Here is a 21,009-nt window from a genome sequence, read left to right on the forward strand (position 1 = left end):
GTCATATTGTGGCTGGTATGGTCTTTTTCTGGAGATAATGTTGCCTGACAGCTGCACCTTCATTATCACCTCAGCACAGCATTAGTGTGATTCTGTCATCATTATCTTTGAAATACACATCTTAATTCCTCTCATTCTCAGTTTCTCTCTCACTCCTTCTTCAGACATTTTCCTCTGAGCCCTATAAGTGTATCGTGGTGTGAGAGGAATTAATGTGGACATTAATACAGTCACAACCAGTTCATATGGCTAGAAAACACAACTATCTCCTTGTCTCAGCTCTCTCTCTCTTGTGTGACTACTCTCATATCTAATCCATTCATTCATGCTCTGACTGAGCCAACTTTGCAACAAAGACCTTGGCTGATTTTCAACAGAAAAACACAGAACTGCTGCCAAATGTTCCGCCGCATAACTGACTGCATTTAATGGGATTATGTATGCTGAAATGTCATACACACAAATGCAACATGCACACACTTCTAACGCTTCGTATCCGATGTTCTCTCTGCAGCATTCTTATTGATGACACAAAGACCAGGTCCCAGAACATCTTCACTTTTTAGTACATGATACAAAGAGGTTCATAGCTATTTACATCTTTGCCAGCTGCTGTAATGAGATCTCCTCCTGTCAATTTAAGCACCAATCAGCCCTATCAAGTTCTGGCTGGTCCACTAGCTAAGTGTGTTCTGCTTTGTAAGCCTTAATTGAAAACAACTCCATTTCTCTGCTCCAGTGTGTTTGCTCGTTTCCTAATTACACGCATACTTCTACCCGCACTCAATGGAGTGTTAAGCCATTTTAATAATCCAAATTTATTGCCCATCCCCCCATCATTAATTGAGAATGAGTTGGGAGAAGTGCGGATGACTGAGTGTGGACACAAGAGGTTAAAAATATTCCCTCATCATGGAGGGAGTATTGCCTGCAGTGAAACTACAAGCCTGTTGATTTAGTCCCTATCATCCTTAAAATCCTCGAATTGACTGAGTTAAGTAAATATTGAGGTGAATGCCTGGACAATCATTAAGTAAGGTACATTTAACAGGACAAATTGATTTTTGCCTGGATCATATCAAAGGTGTTGCCTTTAACAACAGGATGAAACAGAATATTCATACCTTCAACCTGCAGAGCATAACAGTTCATTTTCGAGAGATGGTGATGGTTTATTTTCAGCACCTCTTTTTTTTCAGACCTTATAAAAATGTGTCTTGATGTACATCATCTTGAAAAGACAATTGTCAACTCATCAGGATAATGTCACTGGGTTTTCCCCCTATAGTACACAGAAGTGACCAAATTCTTTAGAAAAGCAGAATTTATTTCATTGTTAATAGTCTACTAGTATAAATACTTGGAAAATGTGTTTTTTGTGTGCTAACATACAGTTGCTTCAAATATGATGAAGCTTTTGTGTGTTGTGTCTTGTTATGCATAGGGTAGAGAAAAAAAGCAGAGTTACCAGGTGGCTCTACAGACAATTAGTGTTGTTACTACTTCCCAAATTATGACTTTCATACTGGTATTTTATTGATATGACAATGTCGGAACATGGTGAGAATAAAGCTGGGGATTCTGAGGGGAAGGCTGTGGTATTGTGAGAAGAAAATATATTACAAATATTATACAAATAGATGCATCCATTATCTGTCATCACTTATCCTATTTCGGAGGCTGGAGCATATCCCAGCTGTCATTGGGCGGGAGGCGAGGTGCACTCTGGACAGATCACTTTCATCAAAGAGACATACACAGACAGACAACTACTGGGTAATTTTTAGATTTGCCAATTAACCTAACATTCATGTTTTTGGACTGTGGGAGGAAACCAGAGTACCCCGAGCAAACCCACACAAGCACAGGGAGAACATGCTAACTTCACACAGAAAAGTGTGAGGAAACCTTCTAGCTGTGAGGCAGCAGTGCTAACCATTCCACCACCGTGCTGCCCTATATGAAGAGATAAATAAAACAATTCTACATAAATTAAGCCATATTGCATATAGATGCAGTAGACATGACAAAATAGACAGGTTAATGTGTGTGGCTGTGAATCAGACGGTGGAGTGGTTCCATAACATTAAAACATGAGTCATCCCAGTTAGTGCAGTTGAAGATTCAGCAGGCAGATTAATAATAATTCAAAGCCCAATTTAGTATGAGAAAATGAATAGGGCATATAATAACTTATCTTTAACAGTACCACAGCTTCAGGGGCATTTCATCATTACAGTGGGAATGCAATGTGCTTTGGTTCCACGGGGGTATCAATTAGTATTCATAACAAATCCTGGAAATAGCTTGAGATTTTTCTGCATAAATTTAAGGGATGAATTTATTAATTATGGAACATTTCACAACTAATATTTGACAACATTTATATAAGGGTACAGTATACAGTATGCCATAAAACAGTAAATGAGTCACATACTGTAGAAGACAAAGATAAATGACAGACAAAGAGGATGAACAAAGACAGACAGAATAGTAAAAAGAGGAGAAGGCAGAATGCAGGGGATTGTGCCACTCGTTGCGTGAGTAATAGCATTCATCATCAAGAAGCCAGGCAGAAGGGAAGTAAGATGATAGCTCCCCATCAGCCCTCTTTTTCTCCTCTTCCTCCCTTGCTTTTCTTGCTCTGTTATACGGCCATCTATCAGAGTGTATCTGCTCTGGTCGGCTCTCTGTCATCCCTGTTCACCCTACTCCCCCCACTCCTCCTGAGACCTACTTCTGTCCAGAAAGAAGCGCTCCCTTATTCATTATGTACAAGGGGAGAGATAAATCAAAGGAGGGGCGGCATAGGCGAATCTGTGCATGTGGCGGAAGTCTAGGACAGGTAGGGTAGAGAGGAGGAAGAGAAAGAGGAAGAAGACAGGACTTTGTGTAATAGGAAAATTGCTGGGACAGTGCACACGCAAACTAAGTGATAATTACCTATTAACTTAGATTTAAAACCACATAAATCACAAGTTATTTTTTTCTTTTCGTGTTGTGGCTGTCAGTAAACTAAAAAGATAAAATATATTTATTCATATATGTTTTAAAGGTGGCCCGGTGGCTCAGAGCATTAGGTTGGGATGCAGAAGGCCGCGGGTTCGGTGTGGCCCCGCCCAGCCACCAAGGGCCACCTTGGATAAAAATGGGAGGAAGGGCATCCGGCGTAAAAATGTCAGGGCAAATCAACGTGCGGAACACATTCCGCTATGGTGAGATCTGATGGGACGAGCCGAAAGCCATTGATGCTGGTAGAGGCAATATCTTGTACCTTATTGCCCCAACTACACAGCTATAAGCTAATTTCTCTATCTTACTGACCCATAATGTTGAAGTTGTTTCTTTAATTTCTACTTCATCTTCATCAGAAAACACCTAACAAATTCTATTTAACTAACATGCTATTTCAGGAGTCTATGTATTCAAGGTAAGGACTACATCTCTATTATTCCTGTCTTCTTGCTTCCTCTCATTCTGGTTCCCCCTTCTTGTCTACGTACTTTCTTCTCTGCACTTCTCCATTGATCATTGTGTTTGTATCCTCGAACCCCTTATTTGTCCTTTCCTATTTACTTTGTTCTATCATGCCTCTCACCCCTTCCCCCTTGCTCCTCATAAATTTTACCGCTTGCCTGACACCCCTCCTGGTCCCCCCTTTCTCTTGCTTCCTCTGTTCGATCTGTCTCTTGTCTTGACTTCTGTGTAGTGAGCTAATTTTCATCCATTTTAGTGTCTGTGTTTCCACGTGTGTGTATGTGCATGCCCTGCTTCTCTGTGTAGCTGAATCAGGGATTAGCTGAATTCAGGGGAGCGTGGGGAATCACTCTTGTGACCAGTGACACTTGGCTTCTGATTCTTGCCCCTGTCTCTGCACTTCCAGATGCTGTATGAGAATTAACAGTGATGTTACACCAATTAGCTGCAAAAATCTAAATATGTGCGTTTGTGTGTGCATGCCTGTTTTATGGCATCATATACTGTAGCTCTCGCTCTCTGCTTTGCATCTTTTCCTGCTGTCACTTTATCTCTCCGTGGGATACTAAACAATCCTCCTTTATCTTCCCTGTATGTTCTGCTGTCTGACCTAACAAGCTCTCTCTCTATTTCCATATCTATTCCATATCCCACTTTCCTCTTCTTAAAATCAGATCCTGGATATGTCTCCCCAACCCCAAAGGCCCTGATAGAATGTGATACATGATCCTTCATATCCCATTCACACCTCTGTCCACCACTCCTCCTCTTCTCCTCTTGTCCCTGACAGTTTCTGTTGCATCATTCATTACCCTTGTGTCTCACACTGCTCAGTTTAGCCTTGTGCGTATGTGTTGAGTGTGTCACTGTGATTCTGAAAATGTTTGTGTTACCTTTTGTGAGTATCTGCTTGACTCTTCCTGTGCCATTGAGTTTCTGAGCATGTGAACTGTCAGCCTCTGTTAGCTTTGTACAACCCTGCCTGTGGTTGTCCTCAAGACTCATACTCAAGAGTATGTAAATATCTTGAACTCATAATGCAAATGTGAGCAGGCTCTAGGTGATTCGACAAAGACAGATGGGATTTTTACAAAATTCTCAGTTTAGCCTGAGTCAAGCATGTGTCTGAAACAGTGCAACACATCACTGAGTACTGGGACAAGGTCAATACAGACTATTTCTGCATTTCTGCCTCACTGGATAGCTGTTGTCTTTTTTGTCTCTCTGTATCATTAAATCACAAGGCTCCACCTTATCACTACTCCAAAGCACACATATAAAAGACTAAATATATCAATTGCCAATACCTTCCACAACAAATCAGAAGAGTGCTCCTATCTACAACTTGAAAAAAAAATTTGTTTATTTGAGTCTGAAAAAAAAGGGTCTGTTATAAAAAAAAACTGTCCAACAGTTGATGAGATTTTTTATTTCTTAAAATGAAAATCATAATAGAGCGACTGGAAGAATCCCAGGACCTACAAAGCCATTAAAAGTAATCCTCCAGGGACCATGAATGTCTGTAGAAAGTTTGATGACAACATATCTAATGGCTTTGAGATATTTTAGTCTGGACCAAAATGTTGGGCCAGTTAACAGAGCAACACACACCAACATTGCCAACCATAAAGCTAAACGTCACAACAGTACATAATATTGGAGTCTACAAAATCAATCTGAAAGCTACTTTATAATGAGTTTGACAGGAGATGACTGCCTTAAAAATCAAGGGTGTATCATGTTTTTCTTGCAAGGAGAAGTTAGAATGTTAGAATGTTTTGTGTTGTATGTTTGTGTGTTTCCTCTATTACTTTTATGCGTTGTGTCTGGTGTCAGAGAAGAAGGTCAGCCACTGTGCTCTGTAATGAGGAAGGGAAAATAATCACAGCAGTTTTTTGGTCATTCATCCATCCAGCAGGGCAAGTAAGTGAATAAGAACCTAGCTTCCTGCAATAGGCTTGGTTCTGATACAGAAAAAGAAGGGCCAATGGCTGCCTTTACTTTCCAAATGGTGTCTCTGTTATTTCATCCAGTTATTCCCCAGTCTCATCTAAAGGTTCCCCCACAAGCTGTGTGTCAGACAGCTAAATGAGCCATCCACAGACCTCTCCCTTCACCCCATCTGCTGCCCAAACAACAGCCAATTCAAAGATGGCACAGAAGGTGTGCCAAAAACACAATGATTCATTATTTAGGAAAATCACGTTAGCAGATAGGTTTGCATACAGACCAACCGGAAGCAATGCATCACAAGTAAGTGTGAAATCTGAACATTTTAACACATGTGTGAAGCTGTCAGAACTGTCATGGTATTGTATGATAGTTTGTCACCACTTTCGTGATATTGTTTGATATTTTGCCACCCGTTACCATGTTGAGCTTTCTTTCCTTCTTTTCTTAAAGTTTGGTTAAAAGTTACTAGTGATAAATGTTGACTGTTCAATTGACAACAAAAAAATATACATTTTTAACTTAAAAAGTTTTGAGTTGGGAGTATCTAAGAGCAAAGCTTCTGCATCCATGAAAAATATATACAGTATGTCAAATTTCAGTTCTGCCTCCCTGCTGTCACTGTTTCTTGTGTCCGCTGATTGTCTGATCTGTGTTTTGTTTGTGTGTGTTTTGTGTGTTTTTATCTAGTTCTATCAGGAGCGATGATAAGATTATTCTCCATTACACTGGTTGTGCACACGTCAACTATAATGAGGGAGCCAGCTGAGTAAAACGCAGCTCAGCTTCTGTATATAAGGTGGCACCTTGGGAATCTTCCATTTCTGTTTAACAAAGCTAACACACACTATAAACATTCTATGCATCCATCATCCATCCTGCACACACACACGTGCACTCACACACATACACACACACACACACACACATGCACGGATGCACACACATACATCAAAGAAAGCTGGACTGCTTTCCAGTTGTTGAATAATACATAAAGATGCTTGTTGCCAAAAGGAAATGATAAGCCTTACTTCTCATAATATATAGGAGGTTTAATTATGTAGTCTCTGCGTAATCACATGGAAACAGCTTCCCAGTCATATTTTATTAAACCTTTTATAGCTGTTATAGCTGAGGGGGCACTATTTTTATATATATATATTTTTTGTACAAATTATTAAAATATCTTGATATATATATATATATATATATATATATATATATATATATATATATATATATATACACATATACATACACACACACAGACACACACCTTCACACCTTGAAGTCCCTGCGGTAGCAAAGTTCAAGCAGGGAGACTAAACAAATCACTTCCATTCAGCTCTCTTTCATGTCATGGGAAACCAAGTAAGGAGGCCATTGTGTCATGTGCTGTTTTAGGTCAAACACCAGCAGAATGCTTTAAATTTTCTTGATCCTTTTCTCCCTCTCTCTAGTGTTGCACAGATGAGATTAAATTTTGTACCGGAGCGATGTGTGGTAGTGAATGATGCCCTGGCTGCTACACCATGCATGCATTATAATGCTGAGGCTTTGCAAGTAGATATTCTCACCCACCACTCAAGCCTTAAAACTACTTTCATAAACCTGTTAAAATTGTTGATGATGATGAGCTTTGAAGAAATACACACATCTGTGGAATAAATGACGTTGTTAAGACACACAGGACAGTTAATACACATCGGCAGTATCAGCTTTCTTGGACTGTAGAAGCACTGTTACATCACAAGCCACGAGAGAAGCAACAGTTCTTCTACCACTCCTCCATTACATAACCAGTTTTCTCAGGTGGTATCTACTACAGGACAAGCCAACATTATGTGCATATAAAACAATTGTACTTCCTGTTACCTCTGAGATTTGACAACTAGAGATGCAGCACTGATGCAGATGCACTAATGTTCTCTTTTGTCTCTGATGACAACAGATTATCTGCCACAGTGTATGTATGTTTTTTCCACAGATGCAAGCTTCACTGCACCACTCTTCCTGTTCCTGCTTTGAAAATAAATAACATATTAGCTGCCAGATAATTCACAGTGGATGTAGTGTAAATTAAAGCTTCTCTCAAGGGAAATAATATTTTCTTCACTTAGCTACTTGAAAAAGTTCAAATTACTTCATTGCCACCAAGTGAACCATTATATTTATTATATCATATGTTGCTGTATTAAATATGTTATGCTATACATTAAATAATAATCTAGGTTTGCTCTTCTGTTAAATTTAAACAAGTTTATTAATATGATTTCTAAATCATTTTAGTTTAAATAGACATGTGACTTAAAGTTTAATGATTGAATAAATCAGATTTGAGTAAATTTCCCCTGGCTTCTGTTTGTTTGTTAGAGAAGGTGCAATTTCTCTATATATAGTCATTATGTTCATCTTTTACCATATCGGAGAGAAACAACCTTTTGATTTCTTTGAAAATGTTTATAAAGTTGACCAGAAAAAAAAACAAAGAACAAAATACTAAAAGATACTGCTTTAGTGTGAAAAAAATCCTATTTCCTGTCCTTAGATCATATTGTATAACGTCACTTCCAAAGCTCGTACAATAGACTACCGACTGGAATGTATTCTTTTTGAAAAAAAAATAAAAAATCTCTGGCAGATTATGCACAAAGCATGTTACAGCAGAAATATGGTTTGTGAAGCTTCTTTCTTATTACATGTTTCTATTGGATGAGCTTGTAAAACTGTTGGATGTTGTGGATATTCGTAAGTGAAAACACATTTTAAAGTCATTTACATTCAGTGGGGGAGTGTTTGTGTGGATGGGTTTATACCTGGATGCCCTCTGTGCCGGGCTGCTGCAGTAGTTTGACGGTGCGCGTGTGTGCTGTCTTCTGGCCGCGGCCATCGTGCCAGGTCAGGTTGCTGCCCCCGGCACGACGCGGCAGCTGGTAGCTTAACTCCTCAGCAGACACCGTGTGCTCCAGGGAGGCACGGCAAAAACTGAAGCTGGATGCCGCTGAGAGGAGAGAAAGGAAGACAAAGAGAAAAGAAAAACAGAAAAACAAAGGGAGAAGAATGAACAATGACAAGAACTTACTTTGTTTAAAAGGTTTGCATAAACACTGTCTCTGAACCAAGCAACAAGAGCACCAAAAAACCAACAAAATAAATAATTGATAATCCTCTAAGAGCTTAACAGGCTGCATTCGCTCCAGATTACATGCTTTGTGTACTGACTCTCATACAGCTACAAACAGATGGCTGTTGTGGTGATGGTGGTGGGCAGAGGTGCTACTCCACTGTGATCTCCAATTATGCTGAGTGCATATTCACCGAGGCAGAGCATGATTTTTGGAAATGTGTCTCTCTTGCTAGATTAGTCCTTGATTATTTAAATGCTACATCATAAATATTTGATTTTGTTCTTCCTTTTTCTCCCTTTATATCTCTCTACCTTTCCTCCCAGGACTGAGCATTAGCTGTTGCCAATGTGGGGTCAGAGTAAAGTTTTGTCATAACCAAGGGGCATCTCCTGCAGTTCACACTGAACAGGCTACTGTGCTGTAGTTAGCCATCTGGGGCAATGGATTCATTTTAACTGGGATGAGTACACCTGTTGTTACACCAAGCAGCAATTTATTAATTGAAAAATGGGAACGCGACTGCACATCAGCCAGACACAACAAGTAGTAAGGGAAGTGAAAAAGGTCAAGGAAGAAAAATTCCATTCCTCAGGGAGGAAGAGAAAGCTTATTAACAGCTACATTGGGGCCAAACACATAATATTTGGAAGATCAAATATTGTATATGCTTAATCTTTATGTTTTAATTTTTATGTGTATATGATTTCAGATATTGAAGAGGAATTAAAGGAAAGTTCCAAAATAATTGAAGCATTTTTTTAATTTTTCAACACTGAATTTTTTCTACTAATGTTTGGATAGTTAAAACCAAGACCCTTGTAAATATCGTCCACACTCTTCGGATTTGCCGTAATTTAACTTAAAAGTCGCAAATGCGCAGTTCACAAGCCTCAATATAAGAACGTGCCAAATTAAAGCAAGTTCAACGTTTGTTAAAAATAGAAAGCTGACCGGTTTAGAATGAAGAAAACCGTCATCCAGTGGAGTGGTGTGTCTGGTGAATGTCCTGTTAATAGTTTTTGGGCAACAACAAAGGTCTATGGTACCAACACATGAGCAAATCCCTGGTTTTGTATGTGTATGAGACAGAATTATGGAGTCATTATTTTTTATGAAAAAGTCATAAAAATGAAACAGAGCAATGTCAGAGCATTGTATGAGAAAATCCTCTTTTCAATCCCACGGATGACTTAGTAATTTCTATTGCTCCCTCCTCAGGGACTAGATTTACAATATATATATATAGTACAGTATTTATTTGAACATACTCTACATAATCCCTTTTAAGTGTGGTCGTCCATTTGTCTCTTGGTGATTGTCGGCCCTATAGTGACGTATTATTTTATGATACTTCTTTCTAAAAAGGTATTGGTGAACAAATTTAACTGCGGTGCCAAAAGTAAAAATCAGGAGTAATGACTAAAACCTGTTATTACCAACAACAGGAAACAAGCCTTCCTAGAATATTCCCATTTTAAAATTGCATGACGGACCACTGAGAGCTATGACAGCCGAGGCTTGCGGGGAAGACTTGGTAGGAGATGAGAAGAGTGGGGTTTAAAAAACACTTTTCTCAACCTAGAAGTCTGTTGGAGCGAGCAGCAGTGAATGCAGAGTTCACACAGCCATGATGGAGGAATGGAAAAGAGGGAGGAGATGAAAAAGAGGAAAGGTCTGCCAAGAATCGCTGATGTGTAACATTGTCTGCCTCTCGCCAGTCATATTCCTAATTCTACCCATGCTCCCTTGCCTTTTGCTTTACCTCCTATTTCTATATGTTGTGTCTTCTTATGCAGCTGCATCTCATTCTCCCTCCTTTCTCGCTCACGCAATGTGTTTCTCAGTCTCACTCTGGTTGTCAGGTCTTTGGGGTTAGTCAGGACAAACCAGGCCCAGCGCAGATGTAATTACTGACAGTCAGACTGAGGGGGAGGAGACAGGAGGAAGGAACGTGGGAAGCTAAGCGCCTTGCAACCCTAAAGACCTGCCAATCTCCCAGACAGAGACGAGGGAAAGCGCAAAAGCAAGTGCAAGACAGACTAGAAAGAAAGGAGAGCGGCAATGTAAATTAGCTCTAGATCCATGCAAACTGACAGTAAACTGATCAAACAGTATTGAGGTAAAAGAGCTTAGGGAGGAGGCAGGCAGACACATTAATAGACCACAGAACAACTTTTCACAAGCTGTTACGACAAGAGCTTTCCAATTATTAGACAGAGACCACCCAGCACTTTATAGACATCACTTTGAAAATGAAGAACTGCAGCATGATGACTTCCCACTTCCACTGAAATCTTAATCTCTGCCATATTGCCATAGACCTCACTACCTCTAGCAATCATAAAATGAAGACAAAGCACTCATTCTGCAAGCTTTACTGGTTGCTAGTGGCTGATTTTTGAGTATAAAATGCAGTAAATTGTAAGTAGTCTGAATGAAAGAATGAAGCAATAGGAGCATAGCTGTTCTAAAGCTCACTGTCTTTAAATAGATCTTTATGATCCAGGGTGATTACTTTCCTTACCATTCTGCAGGAAGTGTTATCTGTCACCTTCCTTGCCTGTCTCTACATACATCTGATCAGCCTGGAAAACTGCCAAATCTCCTCTGTCCTATTTATCACTAACTGTCATTGTATTATCTCTCGCTGCCCTTGCTGGTGACTTTTATTACTTCAAGTCGAGGTAGCGGAGAGAAGAATGATTGAGGGTGGCACAGGAAGGCAGGATGAAGAGCAAAAAGCATGTGGGTCTTCTGGATTACAGTGAGTGAACTAAAAAGAAATAAGATTCCCATTGACTGAGTGGATTTTTAAAAGCTCAGGAAACTGGAACTTCAGCAGCAGAGAAGACGGCAGAGAGAAAGAAGGAGAGCTGTTTGGTGGTAGAGGTGCCAAAATCAAGGGCAAAGTGTCAGACAGGTGTTCATATGTGTGTATGTGCAGGGGGAAGGTAGGTCAATACAACTCAGCCCAGTGAAGTGTAACCTCATATCACCTCCTCTTGACTGAGCAGCGTGTCTGCTGTGGAGAGCGGCTGTTAAATCTCAAAGGTATTCCCTTTTGAAAAGGTAATTAAGCTGTTAGGTACGGCACCATGGAAGGTCATTCCAAGCCAAATCCCAAAGAAGATTAACATGGCATCAGTGGACATTACTCATTCGACTCCAAAAGAAAGACTCTACATTAGTCCACATGGACTATTTTTGCTGTGTAGGCTTTTTGTGGGAGTTAGATTTTTGCATAACCTTGGCATCAGCTTCAGGGGTGCATGCGTGTCTTTGCCTCATTCCCCCCTGTGAGAGGATGAGGCAAGTGGTCTGGCTAATCCACTTTATTTCAGGCATCACAGAGAGGATGCTATGGTGTGTTTCAGCTGCATGATATGGGCATCAGCACCCTCCCTAACAAGCGCCTCTTACTTAACTGAAAGATAAAATTTCTATTTGCAGTCCACATCCTTTATATGAAAGAGGAAAGAAATATATCACACTTTTCCACATTCCTCTGTAATCTGCAAGAGGAATAAACTTCTTAATACAGTAATTTGCAGCCTATGTAATGCACATGAAACCTGAACTACTAAATATAGCACTGAAAAGATGACTGCAGCAGGGTCCCGCTATGTCTAGTACATTTTTCAATGATCTAGGTTTGTTAGTCCTAAAGTATGTTGGGGGTAAAATGAGGGGATATTTACAACTCTTGAACTCTACCAGACCTGGTCTTAACCCCTGGAACGATCCATGAAATTACCCAGTTTGACAGAGCAGTGGAGAAAAAAGAATAACGTGGTTGGAACTTTCAAAATAAATCTAAAACCTAGGACCCCAGGGGTTTTTCCCATGATGCACTGCAGTCTATTATCCACGCTGACATGAGACATTGTCGCAAAGGCTGGGGCTGAGGTTTACCTTTCAGAAAATATCAGTGTCATGGAAACGTGCAGATAGGGACAAAGGGAGTAAACAATGGACATCCACAACACAGGCGTATTGAAGATAACAAACACACAAACTCTCATCAGGACACTGATGAGCAAAATGGCAACTAAATCTGTGTGTATGCTCCTGTGCATCAGCGATTGCCAGTGTGCTCATGCATACATGAATGTGACTCAGGATGCCAGCATAAGAACTTGTATATCCACACATCTTTATATTCCGTGTCTGCTCTTGTTTAGGCCGGTAGAGGTGCATAAAACAGCAAAGTGTCCTTATACACAGCCCTGTAGATGGAGGCTGAATTCTGGATTGCAAATACAGAGCGGTTATGGCTCACAATGCATGATGCAGCCCAGCACACAGGTGAAGTTGGCATTTCTGTTAAGATTTTGTTAGCTAGTATAGAATTCCATCTGCAAGGAAAAAGTGGATTTAAATAATAATAAATGCCAACTTGACAGATGTTTTACTTTGGGCAGTGTTGTGGAAAAAAAAAAAAAAGGAAGCTCCAACACTGAGGACAGGATGACTTTTAGTCCCTAACTCTATGTTCTGGCCCCAGAGTTAGCACTATTGATTATCCCCCACCCTGTCAAAGAACATACAATTAGAGATCACTTTAGATAAAACACACACACACACACACACACACACACACAAACAGCATCCAACTCCTCCACTCGAGGCCTCTCATGTCATGTCCACTCCTGCTCAAAGGAACTCACTACATGTTTCGCACAAGAAGAGGAAGAGGAAGAGTGACACAGATGAGGAGATGGGAGTCAGGGGTCTAACATGGTCATGCCCTCTTTAGAGAAAAACTGAGAAAATAGAAGTCACAAAAGAGAAAATGGTAAATTATACTTCAGAGTAGAACACTGATTTTAATCTCATGAAGGAGATATGTTTACTCACATTCATAATGACACATAAGGACAGACCAGCAGAAAATGAAAGAAAATAAGAAGATAAATATAATCATAATCATCATCAACAAGTAAACGACAATCAAAGTTATGGTTCAGAAACAAAAGCGATGTGCCAAGCGTGACTTAGAGTGTAACATGTGGTTACCAATTGTTTTGGTATAAGGTTGGCAAAATGATTAAATATGTTGAGACTAAAACACTGTTTTCCATTTTCATGACACTTAGACATTCTGCACTCAAGTTTCTGTTAGCGTCATTTGATAGATGCAGATAATGTTTTCGTACCACTAACCGAGGGCTGTGCCGATCTCAAAGCCCTTGAACGCAAATGAATGCATTTACATGAACTAAAGTAACCAGGTCACAGTCTGCTTTCTCTGGAAAGCTGATTTTTTTAAGTGCCATGTAAACGGGAAAGCTGGTTTCCGAAATTGGGGTAGGGGATTATGTAAACCTGGTTTCTCCAAGTAGATTAAAGTATGATTATGAGTAGAATGCTGATTTCTCTGCCACGTATACGTGTAACCAGGTTTCTAATCAGCTTTACTGAACTGTGCATTCGTGTAATAAAAGGATGCAGACAGGAACATGCAGCTGAGGGAAAGGGTGAACGAAAGGAGAGATCATTAATGGCTAATGCCTCCTCGTTTTTAATATAAAGTCAACTTAAAGTCAACCTCAAAGTCACATTCGCCATGGATATTTTAAAATCAGGCTGTTGTGGATCAGCTGCATGTGTTACCTCTTTTTCTTTGCTTTCTCTCCACCTGCGCTGTCACTCTGCTGTCACGTTTTCTGTCACTATACAGTTTAAATGTGTGCACAAGGAGAAATCAGGTTACTCTGCTGCTGGATGTGTATCCAAATTTCCCGTAACCAGGTGTCTTAAGTGCATGCAAACACTGTTCCCCAATTAATCGAAAAAGCTGATTTCTAAAGTGAGTGTTTAGTGCCAGGTTACTAAAGTGCATGTAAACGCAGTCAATGACGCACTATAGCCAATACCAGGGACTGGCACAAAGTCCTTTCAATATTCTTTGAGATTTTTAGCATAGCTAACAACATTTTACAATCCAACCTGTGTTTTGTGCACCTAACTTGGTAAATATAATTCACTGTTATCATTCACAGCTCATGAAGATCTTTGACGAGTTCATCCGAATTAGTCCAGCTAGGACTTCCAAATGACTTGCGGTATCAGATGGGATAGAGCACAAAATGGGAAAATTACATTAAAAGGTCAAGCAGGCAGAGCATTACTTTGTGCATGTTTAAATAGTTTATAATTTACGTGGCAGTGGTATCCACAGGCAGGCATTATAAAGGTTAGGATAAATTTGATCCTGTCTGATTGGTTGAATAACTTATCACCCTTAAAGGTCAAATGCAAAAAGTTTACTCAACTCAACATCCCATTCACAATTTTACCCACTGACTTACAAATTCAATCATATGTTTCAGTGAGATCTGAGCGATACAATGATTATTTATAAAATTATTTTCTGGGTATGCTGAATTGTGGTCATTTTAATACTCCTCAGCTTTCAAATATCAATACATGGTATGGCCTCAAAAATCTTGACAGTTTATCTATCATGAAGATTACCCTCCTCTGTATTCAGGAAAATGAAGCACCAAACCACTAATCTTAGGCAAAATTGACTGTTTAAATATTTAGTGTTTGTTTACAGTTGTTCCCCTGAGTGGAAAAATGTTGTGTCTGAGTGTATTAGCGGTTGTAGGGGTACAAAATATTAAAGCTGTGAAATACTACATTGCATTCTTTACTTGGCATCACGGCCTTGGTAAAGGCGCAAGTTAAATCACTAAACGGAAATGTGTAATTTAGCATGTTACCACAAAAAATGTCAGCATGCCATTCACTATTAAAATACATAATCTTGTGATTTCAAGTGTAAATTAGGCCGATCATTTGGAACCGTAAGCCAGATGGTCTGCTCATATACTGTGACTCAAGCATCAGGCAAACAGGTTTTTGCCTTTATCGTTTTTTCTTTCCTCTGGCTAAAATTAATTAAAGAAACACAAGACAAAATGCTACTTTCCACAAAAACAAAAATACCTTCAGTGATAACCTGCATGGCTGTCCGGCAGGGCTCCACGACACTCTGTCTGCTGACCATGGAGAACCTAGTATCGTCCACTTTTACATTATAACTCATCACATTTGCCCACAAAGAGATGGATGCCATCTGCAGAGGTTAAACTTCCCAGAGTAAACTGAGTGGAGTCACGCACTTCAACATGCTCGCTGTAGCCTCCAGTGATGAAAACAGACTACAGTACATTGCAATTGTCACATGTGGTCTGTAAATCGATGTGGTGCACTCACTCTGCGGACTGGTGAGTGAATGGGATGTGGAAGGGTTCAGCACTCAATACTTTATTGGGTGTCCTCAGAGCCAAGACTATCACACAAGTGCCCTACTTTGTTTGTGCATGTATGTCAGCTCTCATATACCTCTGTGTCATATTAGAGAAAAAATGTCTGAGCAATGTAGCGTGGCAAAAATAACAACCAGTCAATAGCACACAGACATACACACAAACATAAAGCTTAGTGAGCACACTGGGGCTTGGAAACAATGAAGTGAGTACATGACCATTGTGAGAGTTAGTTGATAATCTGCTCTACATCCCAGCATCCACAGAGAGACCAGGATGAAGGGAAAAGAAGATGAGGAATGAAAAGAGGAGGAAATAGGCTTATGGAATGGGTGGAGAGCTGATGGGGAAAAAGAGATAAAAGTTAATGCTCTGCAAAAGCTGATAGGTAAACAGAGTGAACTGTTCCAATGAATCTGAAGCAGACATAGACAGGGAAAGAATGAAAATTGCACGCAGGGAGTTTGTAAATTAGTAGAGTTGCTGGTTAGAAACAGCAACTCTGGAGTGGTGGTGGCAGCAGTGATGTTGGTACCATTCCTCTTATCCAATTGAAATGTAACTCAGAGAACTAAAGTTTTTAAAGTTTCTTGTGTTGTGCTCACATGTGTAATGTGAGCCAGAAGGCTACCTCTAACCTTTCCCTTGAGGGAGGGAAAGGGGAGAATGATGAGAGGAAGAAAGAGTAGAAAATGCACAGGTTGTGGCAAGGGGCCACACAGAGAGGCTTAGGCAACACTACTGAGGCAGACGAGTGGAGAATTGCAGCACTGCCAAGGGCAAAAGCGATCAAACAGAGACATAAACTAACTTTGGTCTATTTCCTCTACATGTTCCAAAGATTATTTCAACAAGCAACAGAAGAATTATACCTGGATCTTTGCCAGCACTCCACTTTTAAAGTGTGCAGCTTGAGTTGGAAAAAGATGGAACAAAACCAAGAATTTCCCAGCAGCTGCAGCAGGTGTCTTCTGTGGGAGAGTGAATAGATTGTGTGCACAATATAGTCAGCCATGTTTGGTACAAGCCCTTCGGGAGCTTCCTTGTTTTCATTCTAGCAGTGAGACAAATTAACTCACACCTGGGGGCGCTCGCCGATTCTCCCAGTCTCTGTTTCCACTCCTTGCAGTCCTGCTTGTGTCTGTGGGTCTCTGCAGCATGCTGCGCTGATTGGTGGTCTGTCTTTCACAGCGTAATTGCCATGTTATCAGCCCCACTCCTGCACTGCCACTTAGCCCAGGCGTTTTGGTGAGATGGACGAGCCAATTACCTCTCCTCTCCTCCACGTGCACTTTTGATCTTGTTCATGGTTTCCTGAGGCTGCCCTTTCAGGTAACATAGCACACTGCAGCTAGAGTACAAAGCCAGCAGTTTGGGATGAAACTGGAAAGAGGATCTAAGCTTTTTGTAGCCCTAATGCACACATGCAGACAAACACAGGCACAATGAAACTTTAGTTTTTCTGTTTAAGACTTGCAAAACACACAAAACTGTGTAGAATGAATTTCTACTTTGTTTCCTACCCAGTCTTCTTACATGTCTTTTACCTTAAAGGCACAGCTCAACATTTTTAGAAATATGTTCATGTTCTGTCTTTTATTTCCACACATAAGCAGAAGATTGACAACCAGCTATGTGGCATAACATAATAATCTAGCCGACAGGTGATTCACTTTGGTTAGGTTGTAAAGGGTAAATGGACCAATTTTTAAACTTGTTTCTTTTGGTTCTAGTTTGGGGACTATAGGTATATGAATCTAACTACCATTTGCATTCCCCATATCAAAATATCTCTGTTTCTAGCTACAAAAACGGGTTTTGTCAGGTCAGGTTTTGTCATCTATTTCCTCCTAATACAAACCTGGTCCTCCAGATGATAACGCATGAACTGCTAGAAGCATAGAGGTACTCTAGGATCTCTTTAATAATCACTTTAATAATTCATGTGCATGTCCTCCCTAAATTAGAACCATAGGAAGCAAGTTGAAAATCATTGTCGCCTTTTATTAGTAAGCTGTAAAACTGCTTGCCATGTAGGTGAATTTTTTATGTATTTGACTAGACCAGCCCTTTCACGTGCACACAAATATTTTGTCTTAATGAACACACAACTGCACCATCTAAAAAATGTTTCTTTGTCTGTTTCTCTGAGAGTCTGATCGAGTAACAGTGGGACTTAATGGAACAGGCCATCATCATCTGCTACAGTGTGAAATCTCCCAAAAACAGTTACTATAATAGGAGTGGTAATAGTGAATGTAATTATGTGATTTGAAAACAACTTCCTTTACCCATTTTCTGTGGAAAATACACAACAGCTCCCCCATGCATGTCAAATTTTCAAACACTATTAGTGCTCTATTCATAAGTACCCTAATGTTGATTTCTAATGATGCCAGATGTTTCATTGACAGCATGGTGAAGTAGAGACGGCTTTGCGCTCCATACGGTGACTCACCAATTAATCAACCTCTGGGTGTGTACGTACATGTCTTTGTGTGTGTTGGCTTGTTAACGCTGACACTGCCACTTCTCATGGTGTGCGTCACAACAATTTCAGTAATTCTGCTCCAGCATAGCGGTGCCAAACCAGCGCTCATTCCAACTCTCTCTTCCACTCGACTGAACCATTACCTTATTATCATCTAGACATCAGAGACGATAACACACACACACACACACACACACACACACACACACACACACACACACACACACACACACACACACACACACACACACACACACACACACACACACACACACACACAAACTCAAACACACTTCAATTATCATACAAACTCATCATGTTAACAATGGGGCACATGAATGAGCTACCACACTGCTTATTCCTCTTTTGTTTCACACATACAATGATGAGCTACAACATAAACACCATCTGTTGGTGTAAAAGATAACACACATTTGCATATCATTTCATATTTCCTTATTCCATAACCTATGACCTTTCTACTTTTAACAAATGTCACACCGTGTGCCCCAAGTCAGCACTTCCTTGTATTGCAGGTGGTGACCTTTGCATGCGCAACATTTAATATGGAATTACAGAGACTCAAAAGAGTGTGGCCAATATTTACAGGGGTCTTAGTTTTCGGAATAAAGTAAAAGGTCACTCAGTGCAGTGTCTGATGTGTTTTAAATTATTTTTGGACAGCATTGGAGTGAATCCCAGTTGCCGGCTGACAACTAACCAAATGTGAGTAGAGAAGATTCATTGTTGGTCTTAGCACCTGTATGGTGATTGTGGACAATACGATTTACTTATTAAAAAAATTAAGGGTCAGCATTTCTATCTTGTGACAGGCACAAAAGTGAAAGAATCACACCTGAGGACAAAGAGGTCATTTAGACAAAGGAAAGCAAAATTTGTGAACTATTGTTGCTAAAGGGCTGACGGAAGAATCACCAATCACCATGTCTGGACCTAATTTTCCAGACACTTTCCAGAGTTTATATGAGAAAATATATAAATAAATACACTCAAACCCATGCCAATAGATATCCCTTCATGTAATGACTATGCTTTTCTCACCAGCAAATGTTTGCTAAGGGCTGTCTCATCTGATCCACTTTCCATTTATGGAAGACAGAGTTTTCTACAAGCTTAATATGTGAATTGTGTCAGTTTTTATTCCCTATTGAAAATCTCTGTTTGTGCCACAGTGGGTGACTCACAGCCTGCCAGAGCAAATTGTGTGTATACGTGCACACAAGTGCATGGACTGCATGCATGTAGCTTCAACTCTGTGTGTAGAAGTATGTGTGTTTGCTTCTGACAAGACCCAAAGCCTGCAGAGCACCATTGACCTGATATCTGGGGCGAGACGGAAACGCTGTGATGACAGTTTAGAGCCCACCCCCACTAATTTTGACTGACAGCCCTGTTACATCGGCTGCCTCCTGCGACAATAGTTTGGTCTTGCTTAAACTTCCATGTCTGTCATTTCTAGCTCATTGAAACAGCTACTCGGGGAGCGTAGTTCCATAAAAGCACTCTAACAACTGAAAACAATACAAACCAAGATAAAGTGGAATTACAAGAAATAACTGCTTTTAGAATTATTACCTAAAGCACCTGTCAAGATTTGTGACACTTACAATTCTCCAGTTGTTTGTACAGGGTCACACATCTTACAATGCTCTACATATGTGCATCAATACAGGACTCTATCTTTCAGTACAACAGGCTTTGTGACCAATGCAGCACTTAGGAAACTAAATCCCGCTGCTACTATCGCCCACTCATAGAGGGCAAATCCCTCCTAATCTATGGATAAGGTACAACAGCTGGATGTCTGAGTGGATTTCAATAAAATCGTGTCAAAAGGGTGCAGACACTCAAAAGATCATTATTGAACAAAAAGAGTGCCCAGACTCAAACCAAGTTTTCCCACCACTTGATGTAAAGGAAGCAAAAGACCAAAGTAGAGGATTAAAGAACCACGAATGCAAAGAAAACTTGATTAAAAAACAACAATATTTAGAAAGGGGGAATTTAAGAAGATATTCTTTAGCTATCAGATTAGAATCAGATTAGAGTAAAATACTTCTTTTTAAAATATGTTCTGAAGATGTTGTATTAAGAACTGGCTTTGACATCATAGCCCCAGTCTCTTTCTTAGAATGAACGATTTAATAGGATGATAGAAAAGGGCACATGAGGTAGTGGGCTCCATTTAGGCTAAAAGAGATCTCTTCTGTTCAGCCTCCAGGACATTTTCTGGGCTCTGACATTAAGAAAATCAGAGTCAGAGTCAGTTTTTATTTGTGGCTAAAATGCAGAAAATCTGATTTTATGTACACGCAAACAGAAATCTGCATGTCACATTTAACTACTCACAAATATTCATGTAGTCTGAGGATGTTATAAACCTCTGCAATATGTATTTGCCATGGCGTGAGGCATTTCATGAAAGTGCCATGTGGCTTTTATATGCTGTATCTCACTCAGAGGTTCCCCAAGGGCTCAGTGAGTGTGGGAAATGAATAGTTTGCGAAGTGGAAATCTAACATGTTCAATAAGCATGCAAAGGATTGTGGACTTGACCTGACTGGGGACGGCTTTTAATTTTTTTAAACTAACCCCAGAGATATAGTGTAAGGGGATGATAAGAGAGAGCAGAGAGAGGACTGCTGCCAAAAATATGAGGATGAAA

At 40.0% G+C, this 21,009-nt stretch overlaps 1 protein-coding gene across 1 annotated transcript in view; it reads right to left on the reverse strand.

Annotated features, from left to right (window-relative positions):
- Positions 1–21,009, reverse strand: part of samd10b (sterile alpha motif domain containing 10b) — a 43,745-nt gene that overhangs the window by 17,622 nt on the left and 5,114 nt on the right. The window contains exon 2 of the mRNA XM_067528469.1: positions 8,244–8,428. Within this exon, the coding sequence (XP_067384570.1) occupies positions 8,244–8,428 (185 nt within the window). The remainder of the gene's footprint in view (positions 1–8,243; positions 8,429–21,009) is intronic.

This window comes from Channa argus, chromosome 13, assembly GCF_033026475.1.
Source record: "Channa argus isolate prfri chromosome 13, Channa argus male v1.0, whole genome shotgun sequence".
Taxonomy (NCBI): domain Eukaryota; kingdom Metazoa; phylum Chordata; class Actinopteri; order Anabantiformes; family Channidae; genus Channa; species Channa argus.